The following is a 21,513-nucleotide window of genomic DNA, read 5'->3' as shown; positions in this document are numbered from 1 at the left end:
CAGGTACATAAGTACATGTGTGTAAAAACCTGGGTGCATGACCCTACTTAGTATGCAGAAAGAACACAATATATACAACATATAGTAAAATATAATAGAAAATAGACACTTAAATTACTGTACAGTACACACATCAGTGGCGGATTCTGGTCTTTCAAGGAGGAGAAGCTCAATTTCGGCCTACATTTTAACATATGTAGTTTTATTTATACGTAAATTCTACTCTCCCTGAGATGTTTTTTTTTTGTAAACAAAAGGCATTACTTTCAAGTTTTCACTACACAACAAAAAGGTACCCATTCTTTACATTGAACAATTACATAAAAAAGACGCTATGACATGAATAAACATAAAATCATCAGTAAAAAAAAACATTACACAAAATCTTTAAAGTTGGTAAAGGAAAAAATGCTTGTAAATTTATTTCACACAGTTTTAATTTCCTTAAATAAGCCCTTGATTAATTTAAATTATTTAAATTATTTTTAATAATAACACAATACTTACTACTGGTCCCTGTTCATTTATGTCCTGAGATGGTTTCATCAAGAGGCATGGACAACAGTACAGAAGTCAGTCTCCAAACACAAGCAGCTACAGAAAAGCACCAGAAATAGAAGCTGGATTTGTTGCTAGTCGTTTTTAATAAAGAAAATGCCGCTATAAGGATTAGGAAAATCTCAGGTTCAACTCAGAACAGAATGAAAATGCTCCCATAACAGATTTACACTAAAAGATCGCTGATTCGCTCATTTCGCTGTCAATCAAAAATGGACTCCGCCTCAGACAGATCATCCAATCATCATGCAGAAGCTGAGCGTCCGGGCCGGCCGAGGCCAGCCCACTGCCTGAAGGTGCTTACACACTGCACGCGGTACACCGCGCTGTATTCCGCTGTGCCGCCGCTCAGCTGGACGCTGGCCAGTTGTTGTTGCGTTGGGCTGCTGCTGACGCCAAGCGTCTCCTGCTGATAATAGGCGGAGTTTTCTAAAACCTATCACCTCTGCGAGCGGTGTTTTGTAGTTTTGAGTCTCTACAGCCTCTGTGGATCTGTGTCTGTTTCTCAGCCTCAGAACAAAGCTCTGATTCTTCTCTTCCTCCTGTTATCTCTATATGAGTGTAGGGAAGTGATGTACAGCTGAGGGGATTCACTAATCGCTATTATTAGTCTCTCGCGCACGTTTATTGTTGTTTGGACTACAGTTTCTCTCTAGTCGCGTGAGTTCACGTCATGCGTTTTCTGCCGAGGTACCGCTTGCCGCGAGGTCAAAGTTGAACCATGTTGAACTTTGCCCGCGGTAAGCGGTAGCGCGGTGGAGGCGTGGTTATGGGCGGGGAAACGCGCCGCTTTCCGCTCTGCTCCGCGGCAGCGACGCACCGCTCTACCGCTCTAGACACTATTGAATCCTATGGGGGTCAGCGTACCGCGCCGCACCTACCGCGTGCAATGGGCGGGACAAAGCCCAGCATTTATCCAATGACTCGTCTCGTTTCGCCGCGCGCTTTGCTCCTCTATTGAAGTCTGTGCACTGTTTAACGGTACGCGTCCACTGGCACTTAAGGTGCTTGCACACTGAACGCGGTATGCCGCGCGGCATTCCGCTGTGCTGCCGCTCTGCTCTACGCTGGTCAGTTGCGGGTGCGTTGCGCTGCTGCTGACGCCAAGCGTCTCCTGCTGATAATAGGCGGAGTTTTCTAAAACCCATCACCTCTGTGAGCGGTGTTTTGTAGTTTTGAGTCTCTACAGCCTCTGTGGATCTGTATATGTTTCTCAGCCTCAGAACAAAGCTCTGATTCTTCTCTTCCTCCTGTTATCTCTATATGAGTGTAGGGAAGTGATGTACAGCTGAGGGGATTCACTAATCGCTATTATTAGTCTCTCGCGCACGTTTATTGTTGTTTGGACTACAGTTTCTCTCTAGTCGCGTGAGTTCACGTCATGCGTTTTCTGCCGAGGTACCGCTTGCCGCGAGGTCAAAGTTGAACCATGTTGAACTTTGCCCGCGGTAAGCGGTAGCGCGGTGGAGGCGTGGTTATGGGCGGGGAAACGCGCCGCTTTCCGCTCTGCTCCGCGGCAGCGACGCACCGCTCTACCGCTCTAGACACTATTGAATCCTATGGGGGTCAGCGTACCGCGCCGCACCTACCGCGTGCAGTGTGCAAGCACCTTTAAGCCCCGACGCATCCCATTCATTTCAATGGAGAGAGCCGCCGCATGCCGCGGTGCATACTGGGTTGCGTTGCGTTGAGCGCAGCCCCGCCCTCCGGCAGGAAAGTTGAACAGATCTCAACTTTATTCAAATGAATCCGGCCGCCGCGCTGCGTCCAGCCAATCAGGGAACAGCAGGCTGCCACACCACACACAGACGAGCCTCACACACATAGAACAGGCGCCTTTTAAACACAGAAGAGAGGCTTAAAATGGCGGAATATGGATTTATACAACTATAGATCACAGTGAAGTTGACTAAAAAGGTAAAATATTAAACTTATGATTGACTACATCTGTTGCTTCATTTGAATTCAAAAACGTTACGGACACGCCCACACGCGGCGAGCCAAGAGATCCGGCACGGCGACCTGCGTTGAAGAAAAGTGCCAGTGGACGCGTACCGTAAAGCAGCGCTGCGGGAATGAGTGAGAGGAAAGCCGCGGCGTTACCAGTGATAAGAAGCTGATTCAGCGCGCTGTAGCGCATATTTAATCAGTGACATGTACACACAATAGTATATATTTAATCACTTATTTTTTTTACATTTTAGGGGAAGCTGAGCTTCCCTTGCAGTCTTAGAGCAATCGCCACTGATGCACATTAACTTGTTGATTGTAGCTCAATTATTCAGTTCTTTAAATAAATTAGATTAAAACAAATAGCACCATTTAGAGCTATCAAATTTGCAAACTAATATTTTAATCACATTTATTTTCAAGGGAGTCAAAAACATGATTTTAACCTTTTAGAAGTTAAAGGGGACATATTATGTAAAACACGTTTTTAGCTTTTGTATTTCCGCTTGCGTCTCGACTGACCCTATAAATATTATAAACAATCCAAGCTCCAAAAAATCTATCCATCCATTTTATATAAATCAGATGAAAGAGTTTGGAGTCAGGAATCATTTGTTTCTATGAACCGTTTGGATGCCTTCTTATTGTAACATAACAATAAGGAAACCTGCATAGAACAACCCTGGCTCCACCCCTCACACTAGATCAGTTTAAGAAAAAAACATTTTGATCATTTTGGTTAAGAACCTCAGTTGAGACAGTACACAGCAGGATTAGCCAGCAGACTTCGTCTGTGGGAGGGATCTGTACCTGTGGCATGTCAAACTACAGTTGATTAATCCCTAATGAATAACCATGAATCCACAGATAAAGGAAACACATTCGTTGATTAATATTGAAATAATTTAATGTAATATGCCTATTATTGTTGTCATATAAAACCGTTATATGTCCAAAGTAGCAACTTTACAGCAAAATGAAATTTTGGGAACATTTTTATTTATTTTTTTCACAGTATGAAGATAAAATCGATACAGCAGATAAAAGGTGTTTGTGTTAAAGCAGTTTTAAACTAATTAATTTAATATATGTGCTTCTATGTTGAGTTGATTTGTTTGAGCATTTTATCATTTAACTCTACACAGTTCTCTGTATTAATTTGATTTTATTTGTAATGTACTCAGATTGTATTCCTGTAATCTTGTAATGTTGTGGGGTATATCTTATTAATAATAAAGTGGGAGCTGAAAGCTCAGAACAGAGGATCTAATTTGTCTAATTATTACTATTAGTTCTGGTTTTCAGAGCACTAGGAGCAGATGTCTGGGATAAATGGCTGAAGATGAAGCTGTTTTCTCATTGGTTTCTTTTGCAGCATTAAACCTAGCATTCTTAGACTATGCTAGAACTAGAACAGATCCAATCAGATTTATTATCACAACAATGAAAACACAATATATAGAAATAATAATAAAATATAATAAATGCTTTAGCTTGTATTCTTCACTCTACAACATAATTACACTGTTTTAAAATGTACTGACCAGTATCGACGTTTTCAGATTTTTGATTTATCAACATCACTAAACTAATCCCTGTCAAAGGTGTGAAAAGTATTTCCATTCATTACTCTGTAGGTAGAAGTATAGATACTAGGGTTTAAATTACTTATGTAGAAGTTGAAGTATCAACTCAAGCTTTTTACTCTTTAAGTAAAAGTGTAAAAGTACTGGATTCAAAACTACTTAATGTATAAAAGTAAATGTAATGTAAGGGGAAAATAATAAAGCCATTAAGAACAAAAGATTATGCGGTGACACAGAGTCCTATAGGGAACCCCCCCTCCCCAAAACATTTTTTTTTTGTTAAAAGCTATAATGAATATATTGTGCTTTTAAAATGTTAATATTGATAACATAATGTTGGATTTTGCACTAGGCAATGATATATTCTCATTGTAAATGAATGTATTTTAGTAGAATGTAAATATATTAAAGAAGCTTAGTTTGTCTGGAGTTTTTTCTGCAGCATAAAACCCACAAAGCTATGAAAACTGTGCTACTTTACTTCACCTACTGATTTCAAAAGACTAAAAGACATTTTTTTCTCTTTAAAGCCCTTAACAGATATGTTCTATTACATGAAATAATGTTAACAATTAAAAAAGTTAAAAAGAAGAGAGGAGAATTAGCTCTGGAGAGTGTCTTCTGTGTTTTTTCAAATTGCTTCTAAGTGACTGAAATTAATGGGGTTTTAAGGAGGATTTAAGCAATAAATTTGATTTTATAAATGTTTCAGAATAATAAAAATAAAAACAGAACAATATCACATGATTCAGCACTGCAGAAACATTTTCTAAAGCTTTTAAACTCCAGTTATAAACCTTTTAAACTCCAGTTAGCTCTCTAACCACTCAGCACACATTAGCATCAATGCTAACTAGCTCCTCTCTTCTCTAGAACCTGTTTGATGTAGAAAAATGTACATTTAAAGGTAAACTTTCTTTGCTGTTATAGTAAAATTAATCATTTTGCTTTGTAAAATCAGAAGAATATTCAAAACAAGTAGTTAGACTCTATTTTAACTTGGAGTTTTAAAGGAGTTGAGGCTAATGCTAATGCTAATAATGATGAAGGAGGGGGCATGTTTGTTTACTTTTTGTTAGATCCTGTGCTGCACTGATATAGATTTACACCCACAGTGATAATAAATGTATAGAATAAGTAAGTGTTAGTGCTGCACTTTTACTGGATAAAACCATTAAATATCCTGATTTAATACTGTCAGCACACCTGAATCTATTTCACATGTAGAGTACAACATGATCCCCACTAAATTACCATCATTAAGATCGTTAACAGAACAGATTAGCGTAAATTAGACAGAGCTAGATAAATAATCCTGTCTGTGTTTGCAGGTTTTGTATTCTTGTTACTGAATGTAACTACTCTATTAATTTTAAGATAAGATTATTAATTCTGAATAAATAAATAATATCATAAGGCAGTGTTTCTCAACCAGGGTGCCGCGGCACCCTGGGGTGCCGTCTGGCTTCATCGGGGGTGCCGTCAAAATATTGCGCATCACCTGCATATTTCCTTTCCAGAGTCAGCGCGTGTCGGGGTGTGTCCCAATTCACAGGCAGCATACTCTGGAGGATGCGACCCACAGAGATAGGCGGTGTATTACTGCGCAGCTGTGACGCAATCTGTCTTCGAATACAGCCTCCGAAGGATGCGGCCCCTAAATTGGGACACACTGTAAAGTTTTTCCCCCACGCGATGCACTGCGAGAGTAGTGTGAAGCGCTCAAGCTCGCATGGAACGTTTTTTTTTTTTAAAGAAGACTGCAGGTTCAGATAACTCTGAATCGGAGCCATTAACTTCTTCATCCAGTGGTAGTTCAGCAGTGAGTGTAGCAGAGTATTTCACTCGTTTGAAAAGTCTGCAGGTTTCGCGCTAATTGTAAATAACCCCCCCCCCACCCCCCCTTCTCACCTGAAATAAAATATTCCGCCAGCAACTCTCCTCGTTCTCACCTGAAGTATTGCGCCAGCAACCCCCCCCCCCCCCCCCGCGCCCCCGCCCCCGATTTGTAAACTGGGGTGCCTTGAGATTTTGCATACTTTTAAAGGGTGTCGTGATAGAAAAAAGTTTGAGAAACGCTGTCATAAGGTCTGAACTTATGAAACTTATTTATATGAAGAAATGTATAGAGAATGTATAAATAATGCCCAAGGCAAAAAAAAAAAACTATGCGCTTATGGATTAATCATTTTTACTAACTCTGCGTTTTTGTTTTTTATTCTGTTTTTATTTTATATTACATTTTATTGTTAATGACTGTTTACAAAGTTGAGTTTGTCATTGTACATATTTAAAATTTCTCAGTTTAAAAAGTTAAAATAATACAGACTTCTCATGAAATAAATGTGTTGTTGTTAGTAAGTCAGAATCTGATTTTAAAACATCCCCAAACCCCCATCAGTGTAATTATATCAGTTAACATTAGGATATGAATGCTTTTCATTACAATATGATAATCAAAACTCAAAGCTCATAAAAATAAGTTTTTACATTTAAACAAAGCCTATCAATGGAATTACATGTACAGAAAGGTTTTCTATATAAATATTGTAAATTACTGCATTCTTTAACTATTATTGACTAAAACTGCAGTTCTGTCTCAGTGTTTAAATTGCTGATATTAACTTTCTGGAACTATTGGAGCTCCTCATGGGTCTCGAGAACACCAAGCATTTAGGACTTCCGCTGTAGCGACTCTCTATATACGGCTCTGACACTAGCTAGCTAACTGACTATATTATATAAAAGAGAGAGCGAGAAGGAGAGAGAAAGAAGGAGAGAGAAAGAGAGAGAGAAGTTAGGCTAAATAGCAGAACATTAACTGGTTATAAACTGACACACAGCAGAGGAGCTGAGGAGCTCAGTTCCCCAGAACCTGCAGAGCTTCAGACACAGCTGCAGAGAACGGCTTCACTTCAGCTTCAACTGGATCCAAACTGGACAGATAAGTGAATCTATCTGACTGGCTTTAGTAAAGAGCAGTGGAGCTTCTGTGTTAGACGGAGTTTTACTGTCTAGTAGCCTCTGTGCTAGCTAACGCTAACCGACTAGCTAACGCTAACCGGCTAGCTAAAACTAACCAACTAGCTTACGCTAACAGACTAGCTAACGCTAACAGGCTAGCTAAAACTAACCAACTAGCTTACGCTAACAGACTAGGTAACGCTAACAGGGTAGCTAACGCTAACAGGGTAGCTAACGCTAACCGGGAAAGCTAACGCTAACCGGGCAAGCTAACGCTAACAGACTAGCTAATGCTAACCGGCAAGCTAACGCTAACAGACTAGCTAACGCTTAGAAACTAGCTAATGCTAACCGGCTAGCTAATGCTAACCGTTTGCTTTAGCTCAGCTCAGCTAACTCAGTTAACCTACAGTAGAGAAACTCCTGGAAATCCCAGCTCCCTAACTAGTAAACATAGCCTTCGCATTTATATTACATTATGTGTTCATCTCGTAAATATAATATACTGCATGTTTTAAAGGGATTATTAATTGGATTGAGTAAATACTGCTGAAATAAGAAGCTCTAAATATCAGTTAATTGGTTAAGTTACCCACTGTTGTTACCGGATTCAGCGTTTTACCGGGCCCATTATTAGTGTTGGTGTGGTACTGAATCAGGTGTAAATGATAGAGATTATTAAATGTGTGTCTTTGTGCTAAAATGTGTGTGTAGTGTGTAAATATGAAGTGATTAGGTTGGTGTGGGCTATTGTAATGCAGGTGTCAGGTGTGGCCGCTGTAATGAGTAAATGGCAAATTCTGTAGTTAGGAACTTTACTTACATTGTATTATTTATTATTATCACAGATGACAGCCACACTCCCCTGGATATCTTTAAAATGTACTTTCCAGAGGATGCTCTGGCAGCCCACTCAAGGAATAACCTGGACAATTTACACTGGAAAGAACTACTTTCCCACAGATCAGATTCTCTTATTGCTCTGTAATGTCACTGACTGACTGAGGTAAGATACAATTGTTGTAATTTTATGTGTCAGGATTTTACCCATATTCTGTGTGTTTTAAATAATCTGTAAAATAGTTTTCATTGCCTCTTTTTTCTTCCACTGCACACTTTCCAAATGTTTGAGCCATTAGAGTTTAGACTACTAAAACTTTTTTAAATAGTGTAATTCCAGATAGCTTAACTGTGTATCATTATTATTGTGAGTACATGGGAAGTGTACAAGCTAAAAATCAGTTGTGACGAAATATTGGCTTTAAATATCGGTCATCTGCCACTTGTGATCTTTAAATATCGGCATCGTCATCGGCAATTAAAAAAAACAATAAAGGTTGATCACTAGTCTATACGTTCCTCTATATACACACAGCACTAAGGAGTGGTTCAGAGGGAGCCGTGCCATGTGTGGCTGTGCTGGGAGTGTGTGATGAGATGTCGGGAATTTTAAAGAAAAGCGTAAATCAGATTGATTCACACAGCATATAATTTGAAATGTAAGTTCTTCGAGTCTACTGATTTTCACGGTTCTAGCTAAGAAACTGTGACCTGCAAAGCCATTTAATTTTTTTTGTCCAAAACGTTTAAATGGATTCCTATGGGAAAATGTTTAGCTGAAAAATGCTCGCTGTAAGAAAACCGTACGAAGTATTGTTCCAAAAAGCACAAGCAACGTAATTCAGTGGTTGTAACATGAAAGCAGTAGGAGGAGAAGATTTATTCTATTTATTATTTTAATAACTCTAAATCACAGTGGATATAAGTTGCCTAGCTGGTGAACTATCTCTGTTTTGTGTGTGAAAGCTGGTTAGATATGCTAGTGTAAATAGCTGTAAATAAGGTTAAATAAGCTGTTGAAATGCTGGGTTAGCATATCTAGCTACTTTAGGATCAGTGTTCACAGCAGTAGCTACTTCAGACTGCATTTACTTTAAATATGATACGACCAGAAACCACTTAATATGAACTGCATATACTACTACTACACACACACACACACACACACACACACACACACACACAAAGTGAGTTGACCACAGTGTTTTGGTCTGGGAAGCTTAATGGTCGGGAAGGTCAGTCAGATCTGGATTATAAGACACTGAACACGCTATAAACAGTCCTTCTGTAAAAAACAAAAAGTCACTTCTAAACCATATAAATCAGTTCAGAATGTCGTGTTATGTATTAAAAAAAATATATTTTACTCTTACTTAATAATAATCTAAACTGATGGGCTGTATTATTTATAATAACATAAATATCGGATCAGTATTGTCTAAAACTCAGCATTAAGAGTCTCTCAGTAGCTGAACAGACTTTAGTCCTGTCTCTGTTTCTCTTTCTTTAATGCTCAGGACCCCACAGGACTGCAGTAACACAGATTAGCATGGTGGTGGTAAAAACTAGGGGGTTGTGAGGGCGGCAGGACAAGGGTTGAGAGATTTAAGCTGCCAATGTTGGGTTCTTGAACACCCTTGTTGAGTCCAAATCCCATCTGATTGTTGTGTCTTATCCTGTCTACTCTTCTGAATATTCGGTGCAATTACACATTCTCACCAGAGAGGTCTCCAAATCCCCAAATCTCACAAACGTGCAGTCTGTCCCTTAAAGTGAGAGTGAAAGTAAAATATGATCATTTCCTGGATTCCCTGCAGGGTGTGTGAGTGTGTGAATCGGTGTGTGTCGTGTCTGGATCTACAGTTTTGTCATTAATGTAAGTTATCCTGAGTCTCTACAATAGTTCCTGTTTGAGTCAGACAGTGTGAGTATTGTTATCTTGGCTAATAAGTAGAATTACAGGATAGTTCTGTTCACTTTTCTCTAACAGAGAACCAGGAAACAAAATCTTCACACTGTAAAATGGCAGAAGCTGGTATTTTGGTAGTTCAGGATGAGTTCAGCTGTTCAGTTTGTCTGGATCTCCTGAAGGATCCAGTGGCTATTTCCTGTGGACACAGTTTCTGTATGGTGTGTATTAATGGGTTCTGGGATGAGGAGGATCAGAAGAAGATCTACAGCTGCCCTCACTGCAGACACACCTTCACCTCAAGACCTGTCGTGAGTAAAAACACCATGCTGGCTGAGGTGGTGGAGAAACTGAAGAAGACGAGACTCCAGGCTGCTCCTCCTGATCACTCTTCTGCTGATCCTGAAGATGTGGAGTGTGATTCCTGTACTGGGAGAAAACACAAAGCCGTCCAGTCCTGCCTGGTGTGTCTGGCCTCTTTCTGTGAAGCTCACCTCCAGCCTCACTACCAATCTCCAGCCTTTAAGAAGCACAAGCTGGTCAAAGCCTCCAGACGACTCCAGGAGCAGATCTGCTCTCAGCACGATAAACTGCTGGAGGTTTACTGTCGCACCGACCAGCAGTGTATCTGCATGCTGTGTATGCTGGATCACCATAAAGCACATGATACAGTGTCACTTGCAGCAGAAATATCTGAGAAACAGGTCAGTGTGTAAATGGAGTAGCTACTCCAGATTATAGGACCTAATACCATCACCTGTCCCATGACGCATGTGGCATTTTATTTTTTAATTATTGTGTTTTGTTGTCTGGTTTATTTGCAGAAGCAGGTGGTGGAAACACAGAGGAAATACAAGGAGAGAATCCAGCAGAGAGAGAAGGAGCTTCAGGAGTTAATAGAAGCTGTGGAGACTCACAAGGTGATTTTTAAAATAAGTAGAAGAATAAAGATCTGATTTCTCCCATTAAGGGTAATTATTTAATTACTTAACTAAAGGTGTCCTCATTTTTAAAATGTAATTTAAAGTCACATTGTATTTTAGTTTTAGTCATTAATTATCAATATTAAATAATATTTACAGCTTCATGAAGTTTGGATTTACACAATATTTATGTCACGTCTTATTCTGTGAAATTATTGGCTGGTTGCAAATAAAAAATCTGATTACTGATAAACTCTGATGTTCCTCAGTAATCAGATTATGAAGTGCATGTAAATCCACTTATTGATGTGAATGAACTGCTCCTAACATTCTCCTCTCTCTGTGATTCCACTACCAGCGCTCTGCTCAGACAGCAGTGGAGGACAGTGAGAAGATCTTCACTGAGATGATCCTCTCCATTGAGAGAAGACGCTCTGAGGTGAGGCAGATGATCAGAGATCAGGAGAAAGCTGCAGTGAGTCGAGCTGAAGAACGTCTGAAGAGACTGGAGCAGGAGATCACAGAGCTGAAGAGGAGAGATGCTGATCTGGAGAAGCTTTCATTCACAGAGGATCACATCCATTTCCTCCAGGTAACAGACAGTTTTTCTCCCCAAATACAACGTTTATTTTAGACTGTTTACACCATCTTTTTAATGTGATCTATATCTGACAGTAGTCTGAACAGTTCTTAAACTGAAGCTCATGCACTAAAGAGCAGAGCTTCACATGAAGGTTCGGTTTCACCAGTGACTGAAAGCTGATCTTAACAGAGAATGAGTTCCAGCTCACTGTAAAAAAGGGCATGTAATATGGCCTCTTTCGGCCATTCATTTCTTTTGTTCAAACAATTCAAATCTTTTTATTTTTCTTTGATGCTGCAGCAGCGCCATCTGTTGGCTGTGTTCAGCAATTTCATTGGAAATATATTTTGAACTCAGAGCAGTTGTGATGTGTACCTTTGAATTAAGTCTGTTACCTCTCTATTCTACCACTGAAACCCTCCCTCACTGCTGTCGCCATATTCCCTTATGCTCAATATATGTTTTGATGTAAATGTTGCATGAATTCTGATCTGTCTTGGATATTGGATATGTATCAGATTTCAATAACAGACTTCTTATTTCCTTTCACACTGTCTCATACATAATTAATCTGAATCATGAATGACTATTAAGATCAGATTTAGGCCAGATTTTACCTGATTTAATTTAATATAAATATGATTTAGAAATTGTTGAAGGTATTGTGTGTTTGTTGTTTGTCTACATGTAGAGTTTTCAGACTCTCTCAGCTCCTCCTGGATCTTCAGCATCACCTGCTTTTACTCTCAGTCCTCTCAACACTTTTGAAGTTGTTATGAAGTCTGTTTCTCAGCTGAGAGTAAAACTAGACGAATTCTGGAAAGAGGAATTTGAGAAGACATCAGCTGCAGGTATATTAAATAAATCTCATCACATTTTCTATGTAAATATATGAAATGATAAGTCCATAAATAATCATTCTGCACTCAGTACCTCATAATGACAAAGTAAAAACAATTTAGGATTTTTTAAAAAGTAAAAGAGTCTGAAGAGTTTCAGAATGCACTGTAGGTTCTTCTCTAAATCCTGATGAAGCGGTCAGTAGTTTCTGGACTGAAGTGGTTGAGACTGTATATAAGGTGTGACTTTATTGTGATTGAAAGTCCAGGTAGGGTAGATTAAGACTCTACATCTACATGGAGAGAAAATCCAGTATTATATTATTTTAATGTTGTAGTAAATGTACAGAGGGAACAGAAGCTCAGTGATGCTGTGTAGTAACTGTGTACATTTTCCTGTAGTGAAGGAAGTGCAGATCATTCCTCCTCCTGAACCCAAAAGCAGGGAAGAGTTTCTGCAGTGTAAGTCCAGCCCTTTCTCTCTCTCTCTCTCTCTCTCTCTCTCTCTCTCTCTTTCTCTCTCTCTCTCTCTTTAACTCTTTCATTCTCACACACTCTCAGAAATAACACCACAATGTACAAATACACAAAGTTTAATCTGACATTTATACGTCTATATTAAATAATTAACTGTTATATTTCAACTGCTTACGTATAAAGAAAAAAACCAACATTCATGAACTTTGATTTTGTGATAATGGCCTATCATAGTTTTGTATTTATTTAGATAAAACACAAAATTTGTGTTTTATGATAAAAGCAATGAACATTTTACTACAAATCTGCAATTATTATACAACTCAATCGATTCTCTGTATAATAGATAAAAAAATTAGTATATTTTCTGGATTAGCGACTGTACTGAATCTCTGTGCAATAGTGAGCACTTGTATCCAGGCTTTTCAGAGGCAAAGTGAACATGGAAAATTTCAAAATGCCCCAATCAAACACCAAACAACAAAGAACATTAATTTTAAAGTGCATCTACAAGCATAACTAAAAATGTTCAGAAATGTATTGTTTTCTGAGATTTGGGACTAAACTGCAAATCACTTTCACCAATCTTTCCCCAAATATAGTCTCTGATCATCTTCTTTATTTATACTGATAAACTTCTTTATTTATACTGTAAAGTTCTACACAATTCTGGACAGTTCTGAAAACTTCTTGATAGTTCTCACAGTTCCAGAAGCTTCTGGAAGTCTTTAGTATACTCAGCACTTTATATTTCACAAATATTCAAAAAAAAAAAAAAAAATCAGTTTCAGATATGATTGTGCCACCACTAAAGCAAAACCTTTTTTTATTTATCTTTATCTGTTTTGTATATTCTAGTTTTATTGTATTCTTTTATTTTATCTATATATCTATTTTAATGACAGCTCTTGGTTGTAAACTGGATTGTGAGATCACAATTTTGTTCCACCTCATGTACCACATGTGATGCGAATGACAATAAAATCTCCTTAAATCCTTGAAAATTTTTGGGGAATAAAAACCTTTTTGTTTTTTAAAGAATTAGGAAAACACAATTAACACCTGAGAACAAAAATATACATAAAATTGTTATGTTGTGTATGTTCTCTTATTATTCCAGTTTTAGGGGCTGTTTTTAGATCGTTTTCTAAAAGTTGATGGGTTTTCTCTCTCTTTCAGATTCCTGTCAGCTCACACTGGATCCAAACACAGCTTATAATCACCTCCTCCTGCCTGAGAGGAACACAGTGGTGACCCGCAGCACCACTGTCCAGCCATATCCTGACCATCCAGACAGATTTAATATATTTCCTCAGGTTCTGTGTAGAGAGAGTGTGAGTGGACGCTGCTACTGGGAGGTTGAGTGGAGAGGAGATGAAGGGGTTTATATAGCAGTGTCTTATAAAAGCATCTCCAGGAAGGGAGTAGGCTGGGACAGTTTGTTTGGGGGTAATAATGATCAGTCTTGGAGATTGTCCTGTGATTCCTCCAGATACACATTCAAATACAATAACAGAAATACTAAAATCTCCGGAGTGCCCGTCTCCTCTAGAATAGGAGTGTATGTGGATCACAGGGCAGGAACTCTGTCCTTCTACAGCATCTCTGATACCATGACCCTCATCCACAGAGTCCAGACCACCTTCACTCAGTCGCTCTACGCTGGGTTTGGGTTAAACTTCAACTCATCAGTAAATCTTTTACTTTCAGCAAAATAGAAGAACATGCAGAACAAAGAGAAGAGCTGGATGAGATCAGATAAGAACTGCAGAATCTAGACTGTAGAGCTGATCAAATAAAGTTATAATAGTGCTGGGAGATATTGTTAATATAAATAATCATAATTCTGAACGGTAATTACGTCTGTCCCAGATTAGAACTGCAGGTACATTTCCTGTATGGAAAGATTTATTCAGATTTAGCGTTAAATAGTTTAAACTGTTTATATCATTAACAGAGCTCACAGTAACAGAGTTCATATTTTAAACTTCATATTACAGAATTTTATTCATTTTTAACACATTATCATTTATTATAAACTGAATGAAAGATCACAATAAAATGTTTAAATTATTATACTGTTGTTTTATCCTCAACATTTTATATCAAAACAAAGAGAGAGGAAATCTGTGTGTTAATGCTTTAACTTTAATTTTACAATCAATGTAATATCAAAAGGAAAGAACAGAATATATACAACATATAGTAAAATATAATAGAAAATATACATTTTAACTTACTGTACACTACACACATTAACTTACACTATGAAACACAGTTTTACAATATTGAACTGTTGATTGTAGCTTAAATGTAATATATTTATCATCGCTGTCACATAAAAACTTTATATCTCTAAAGTAGCAACTTTACAGCAAAATGCAATTTTGGAAACATTTCTATTTGCCCTTTAATCAGGAAATATTGACACAGTATGAAGATCAACAGCTGTAAAAGTATAAACATAAGACACAGTAGATACAAGGTTTTTGTGTGACAGCTGTTTTTACTAATTCATCTAATAGATATATTCTTCTATGTTTAGTTGATTTGTTTGAGCATTTTATCATTTAGCTCTACACCCGTTCTGTATTAATTACATTTTATTTGTAATGTTCTCAGATTGTATTAACTGTCACGTTGTGGGTTATATCTTATTTTTAATAAAGTGTGAGCCAACAGCTTAGCACAGAGGGTCTAATTTGTCAAATTATTACTATTATTTCTGGTTTTCAGAGCAATAGGAGCAGATGTCTGGGATGAATGGCTGAAGATTGCTGTTTTTTTTTTTCTTCTTTTCTTTTGCAGCAGTCTTAGGCTACACTAGAACTATCACAGATCCAATCTGGTTTATTATCACAACAATCAAAATAAAAATATAATAAACACAATAACTTGCATTCTTTACTCTACAACTTTACACTGTTTTAAAATGTACTGACCAGTATCGGCGTATTCAGATTTTTGATTAATCAACATCACTAAACTAATCCCTGTCAAAGGTGTGAAAAGTATCTCCGTTCATTACTCTGTAGGTAGAAGTGTAGATACTAGGGGTTAAAATACTTCAGTAGAAGTTGAAGTATCAACTCAAGCTTTTTACTCTTTAACTAAAAGTGTAAAAGTACTGGTTTCAAAACTACTTAAAGTATAAAAGTAAAAGTACTGTAAGGGAAAAAATGAAGCCAATAAGAATAAAAGCTTAGGCCACGCCCACAGAGTCCTGTAGTGCACTACCCCCCCTCCCCAAAACACATTTTTCTATAAGCTATAATGACTATATGGTGCTATTACAATGTTAATGTTGATAACATAATGTGGGATGCACTAGGCTCCTCCCTGTTTCAGCTGCATATATGCTGATTGTAAATAAATGTATTTTAGTAGAATGTAAATATATTAAAGAGGCTCTAACTAAATACCAGGGGTTTCGTGCAGGTGTGATGGATCACTGTATAAACCAATAGGGTGTCAGAATGGTATATGTTTATACTTCTCATCCAACCACAGTCAGATTCACTCTATATAGATGGAGAGATTTATCTGGATAGGGGATTTATTGAACAATGTAAAGCCGCTGCATTTAAAATAATTAAGCTGGCTTTTATTTGTGTTTATACAGCTAATACGTTATGTAGTCCAGGTTTAAATGTTAGAAATGTAAGACAATTTGTATATAAGACATTTTGCTATTCAAGAAAATGATTTTTATGTAGCATAAAACCCTCAAAGCTATGAAAGCTGGGCTACTTTACTCCACCTACTGATTTCAAAAGACTAAAATTAATAAGTTCTATTACATGAAATGATGTGTGTATATTTGGTATTTGTGTAAAATAATGTTAACAATTAATAAGAAGAGAGGAGAATTAGCTCTGGAGAGTGTCTTCCGTGTTTATCAGATGCTCCTTAGTGACTCTGAAATTAATGGGGTTTTATGGAGGATTTGACCAATAAATCTGAGTTTATAAATGTTTTAGAATAATAAAAATAAAAACAGAACTATATCACATGATTCAGCACTGCAGAAACATTTTCTAAAGCTTTTAAATTCCAGTTATAAACCTTTTAAACTCCAGTTAGCTCTCTAACCACTCAGCACACATTAGCATCAATACTAACTAGCTCCTCTCTTCTCTAGAACCTGTTTGATGTAGAAAAATGTACATTTAAAGGTAAACTTTCTTTGCTGTTTTAGTAAAATTAATCATTTTGCTTTGTAAAATCAGAAGAATATTCAAAACAAGTAGTTAGACTCTATTTTAACTTGGGGTTTTTAAAGGAGTTGAGGCTAATGCTAATGCTAATAATGATGAAGGAGGGGGAATGTTTGTTTACTTTGTGTTCGATCCTGTGCTGCACTGATATAGATTTACACCCACAGTGATAATAAACGTACAGAATAAGTAATAAAATAAACTCAGTTAATTAGAGGGTAACAGTAATTAGAAGAAGAGGATAATTTAGCTTCAACAACAGAGTTTTAAACAGACACAACACAGAAATATGGGGTCTTGAGGAGCTCCATTTAACTTATATCCTCCACCTTAAACAGAAGAGGAGCTGGTAAATTAGCTAGTTAAATTATTAATAAATATTTACAGCTTCTCATTATCTCAGTGTTTTATTTTATACATAAGAAATGAGTGAAATGGTTCTGTTTTACACCAGCCAGAGCCGTATAAAGAGAGAGAGAGTCGCTTCAGCTCCGTTTGCTCCAATCTTCACTCTTTAACAGCAATGGCGACTCGTTGAGCTTCTCAATAGTTCCTGTAATTTAGCAACTAATACTAGCAGCCCCACAGAGCTGCAGCAGAGTACAGTGTTAGTGCTGCACTTTTACAGGATAAAATCATCAAATAACCTGATTTAATACTGTCAGCACACCTGAATCTAATTAACATGTAGAGTACAGCATGATCCCCACTAAATTACCATCGTTAAGATCGTTAACAGAACAGATTAGGGTAAATTAGACAGATAGATGGATAAACCTGTCTGTGTTTGTAGGTTTTGTATTGTGGCGTGGAAGAGGAAGGAGGACCCGTGAGACTCATGACAAGTACTCAAAGCTCTTTATTAGAACTGGCTTGCCACTCGCTTACAGCCTTTAACAAGGCTAGGAGAGCGAAACCCAACTGCCACACACATTACAAACACAGCCAGGTCACTCAACCCCCTACTCACCTACTTTATGGTGAGTGCCCTAACCGGCACCCATCTGCATAGCCCCTCCCCATAACCTAGGAAACGGGGGAGGGGCCAACTACGTAGGCTAGGGCACACAGCACACATCCACACACACAGACACACAGAGGCGGGCACACACAGGCATACAGCAGCCACACACACACACACACAGACGCCACATAGCCCCCCCCTCAAGGGTCAGCCGTCCCGGCGACCCCACAAACCCAACATAACCCCGTGAACAACAAAACAATTTTTTTTTTTTTTTTTTTTTTTTTTTTTTTTTCTTTTTACAATCACTCACATACAAAGTCATTCAGGCGGGCAGGCGGCCTCCTCACCCGCGGCAGCCTGGAGGGGCCGGGCAAAGCGCCACCCGTCAGCGGTTCCACAGAGTCAGAGTTCTGGACAGGCTCAGGTGCAGGGCCGGCAGGTTCTGCACCGCCGTCCCCAGTGTCCCTCAGTTTCGGCCTATATGGGGCCAGCCTGTCCCGGTGCACGATCATCGTGCGTCTGCCCCACCGGATCCGGTAAACCACCTCCCCAAGTCTGGAGAGCACCCGGCATGGACCCACCCAGGCCGACTGGAGTTTCGGGCACAGTCCCTTTTTGCGCTGCGGGTTGTACAGCCAGACCCTCGCCCCCACAGATAAAGGCTCCCCAAAGCAGCGCGTATCATACGCGCGTTTCTGCTTCTGTCCGGCAGCAGACTGGTTCGAGCGCGCGAGCCCGTGCGCTAAATCCAGTGAGGACATAAGACGCGAAACGAAGGTGGGCGCGTCCGTAGCGTGCTCGCCCCCATCAGGAGGCGCCCCGAAAGCCAGAGCCACCGGCGTCCTCAGCTCGCGACCAAACATAAGCATGGCCGGCGTGAATCCTGTCGTCTCCTGCACGGCCGAGCGGCAGGCCAGCAGCACGACCGGCAGATGTGTGTCCCAGTCACGCTGGCCTTTGCTCGCCACCATGGCCAACTGCGCCGCCAGCGTGCGGTTAAACCGCTCCACCAGCCCGTCACTCTGCGGATGAAGGGGCGTCGTCCTGGTTTTATGAATGCCCAAGATGCGGCAGACCTCCGCCATGACCTCCGACTCGAAGTTCCTCCCCTGGTCGCTATGCAGCTCCTCCGGAACCCCGAATCGGCAGAAGAACTCCCGCACCAGGACATCAGCAGTAGTGACCGCCCCTTGGTCCGGCACCGCGTAGGCCTCCGGCCACTTTGTAAAGTAATCCATCGCCACCAAGACATAGCGGTTCCCAGAGTCCGTCACCGGGAAGGGGCCCAACACATCCACGGCCACCCGCTCCATCGGGCCGCCGCACTGATAGGGGTGAAGTGGGGCGCGGGGCGCCCTCGCGGGGCCTTTCTTGGCGGCGCACACGTCACAGCAGTGCACAAAGAGCTCCACATCAGCCCTGCACCCAGGCCAATAGAAACGCTGTCTCAGGCGCTTCAGGGTTTTGGTAACGCCAAAGTGCCCAGCCCCAGGCGACCCATGGACTCCCCGTAGGACCGAATCCCTAAGCGCCCGCGGTATCACCACCCGAAACACGCGCTGCCCGTTCGCCGGATCCTCCCAGGTATGACACAGCACGCCATCAGACAGGCTAAAGCTAGCCCAGTTGGAGCGCAGCGCTTTAGCGACCGGACCCAACGGCACCACCTCCTCCCACGACGGCGTGACATTCGCCTCGAGCGCGTGTACGGCCCACATTAAGTCGCGATCCGCCCGTTGCGCATCTCGTATCTGTTCCACGGACACCTGCGCCACCACTACACCGCCGGTCACATCCGCTGAGACTGCAGCGCAATGAGCAGTCTCAGCGGATTTCTCCTCCGCACGAGCGCAATGCTTACAGTCCAAGGCCACACACGGCCGGCGCGACAAAGCGTCCGCGTTACCATGGCTACGGCCCGGTCGGTGCACAACCTCGAAGCTAAACTCCTGAAGCCTAGATATCCAGCGTGCGAGCTGGCCCTCGGGCTCGCGGAAACGCATGAGCCACTGAAGCGAGGCGTGGTCGGCGCAGCAGAAACGGGACCCCATACACATACGGTCGGAAATGCTTAAGGCCCTCGACCACCGCGAGTAGCTCCCGGCGCGTCACGCAATAGTTACGCTCCGCCTTGTCTAGGCGGCGGCTATAGTATGCTATTACGCGCTCTGAGCCATCCTGAACCTGCGATAGAACCGCTCCGAGGCCATGGTCGCTCGCATCCGTATCCACAATGAAGCTCTCCGACATATTCGGATACGCAAGAACGGGAGCATTGCATAGACGGCTTTTTAGCTCCCCGAACGCTCGCTCCGCCTCGTCAGACCAACGGAATGTCACACCCGGTCTAGTTAAATTGTGAAGCGGTGCCGCCACGTCCGCGAACCCCCTGATAAACCGCCTGTAATACGACGCGAGCCCCACAAAACTACGAACCATTTTCGCGTTACGTGGGACAGGCCAGTCACGGACCGCCTCCGTCTTTTTAGGGTCGGTTTCCACACCAGCACCGCTCACTACATGGCCCAGAAAATTCACGCGCTGCCTCAGCAAGTTACACTTCGCCGGGTTGAGCTTCAGGTTAGCCGCCTGAATCGCGCCGAGCACCACCTCGAGGTGAGAGAGCGCGGAGTCGAAGTCGGTCCCGTGCGCCATGACGTCATCCAGGTAAACAACGCAGCACGAACGCGGGATCCCGCTTAACACGCGCTCCATAAGACGCTCGAAAGTAGCCGGCGAGTTACACAACCCAAACGGGAGCACCGTGAAATGCCATAGAGCCGAGCCAAGCGAGAAAGCGGTTTTCTCCCTATCCCCTTCAGCCAGGGGCACCTGCCAATACCCGCTCCTCAAATCTAGCGAGCTGAACCAGGCTGAGCCTGACAGCTGATCTAGCGTATCGTCGATCCTGGGAAGCGGATAAGAGTCGAGCTTCGTGACGGCGTTAAGTCGGCGATAATCAACACAAAAACGCCAATTCCCGTCCTTCTTTTTTGCAAGGACCACCGGGGCCGACCACGGGCTGCTCGAAGGCTCAATAACGCCCGCACTCGCCATATCACGGACTAACTGCTCAGCCGCCACGCGTTTCGCAAATGCCAGACGGTGCGGTCTCAGCCTGATGGGCTGGGCGTCGCCTGTGTTTATAGAATGAAACGCGAGGCTAGTCCTAGTACACTCGCGCTCAGACACAGCGAAGCTAGCGCGAAAACGCTCAATCAGGTCGCGTAAGCGCAGTTGTTGGGGCTCTGATAAGCCCACACAACTGCGCTCCAGCATCTCTTCAATCGGATCGATAATTAACCCCTCATCTAACGGACCCTCGACCGTAACGTGCACCGAATCACACACATTGCCGCCCCCAGGTTCACTTACCCCGCACTCGTCGCATTTCTCTACGGGGAGTCCAGTCACCAGCACCGAGCCCCGTGCACAGTCAATAACGGCTCCAACGCGTGCGAGCAGGTCCTTGCCCAGAATGCACGGGTCGTTGATGTGCCCGACCCAGAACTCCTGCTGAAAGGGGCCCTTGCCAACATCAACAGTCAGCTCCGTTAATCCCAGGAGAGCGATAGGATCTCCGGTGGCCGAAGAGAGAGCGATGCGCCGGCTGCAGTCCATCCCAAACTCGCCTGCCACATCCATCGCGAGCTCAGGCTTTATCAGCGAGACTGACGAGCCCGTGTCCACCAGCGCGTCC

General features: G+C 41.5%; 3 protein-coding genes across 3 annotated transcripts in view; all 3 read left to right on the top strand.

The window, feature by feature from the left end:
• The window catches only part of LOC125780508 (tripartite motif-containing protein 16-like), a 112,038-nt gene extending 111,733 nt beyond the window's left edge, over positions 1-305 (top strand). The window contains exon 7 of the mRNA XM_049482117.1: positions 4-305. The gene's annotated coding sequence lies outside the window, so the exon portion shown is untranslated. The remainder of the gene's footprint in view (positions 1-3) is intronic.
• LOC125803813 (E3 ubiquitin/ISG15 ligase TRIM25-like) overlaps positions 1-21,513 on the top strand; it is a 269,398-nt gene that overhangs the window by 20,612 nt on the left and 227,273 nt on the right. The gene's annotated exons all lie outside the window — the stretch shown is intronic.
• LOC111188269 (tripartite motif-containing protein 16-like) lies at positions 9,317-14,724 on the top strand. The gene is made up of 6 exons (XM_049482126.1): positions 9,317-10,511; positions 10,632-10,727; positions 11,089-11,322; positions 12,005-12,164; positions 12,555-12,614; positions 13,809-14,724. Exons 1-6 carry the CDS (start codon positions 9,921-9,923, stop codon positions 14,345-14,347), a joined length of 1,680 nt encoding a protein of 559 aa, XP_049338083.1. The 5' UTR covers positions 9,317-9,920; the 3' UTR covers positions 14,348-14,724.

The sequence above is a fragment of the Astyanax mexicanus genome, chromosome 8 (assembly GCF_023375975.1).
Source record: "Astyanax mexicanus isolate ESR-SI-001 chromosome 8, AstMex3_surface, whole genome shotgun sequence".
NCBI classification, from domain to species: Eukaryota; Metazoa; Chordata; class Actinopteri; order Characiformes; family Acestrorhamphidae; genus Astyanax; species Astyanax mexicanus.
Note: the sequence above shows the minus strand (reverse complement) of the source record. Positions and strands in the feature narration are given on the sequence as shown.

Bases quoted from the DNA above. Each gene is read 5' to 3' on its own strand.
- LOC111188269 (XM_049482126.1), top strand. From the start codon at position 9,921: ATGGCAGAAGCTGGTATTTTGGTAGTTCAGGATGAGTTCAGCTGTTCA. The intron at 10,728-11,088 runs GTGATTTTTAAA...TTCCACTACCAG, and splicing joins AAGCTGTGGAGACTCACAAG to CGCTCTGCTCAGACAGCAGT. The intron at 12,615-13,808 runs GTAAGTCCAGCC...TCTCTCTTTCAG, and splicing joins CAGGGAAGAGTTTCTGCAGT to ATTCCTGTCAGCTCACACTG.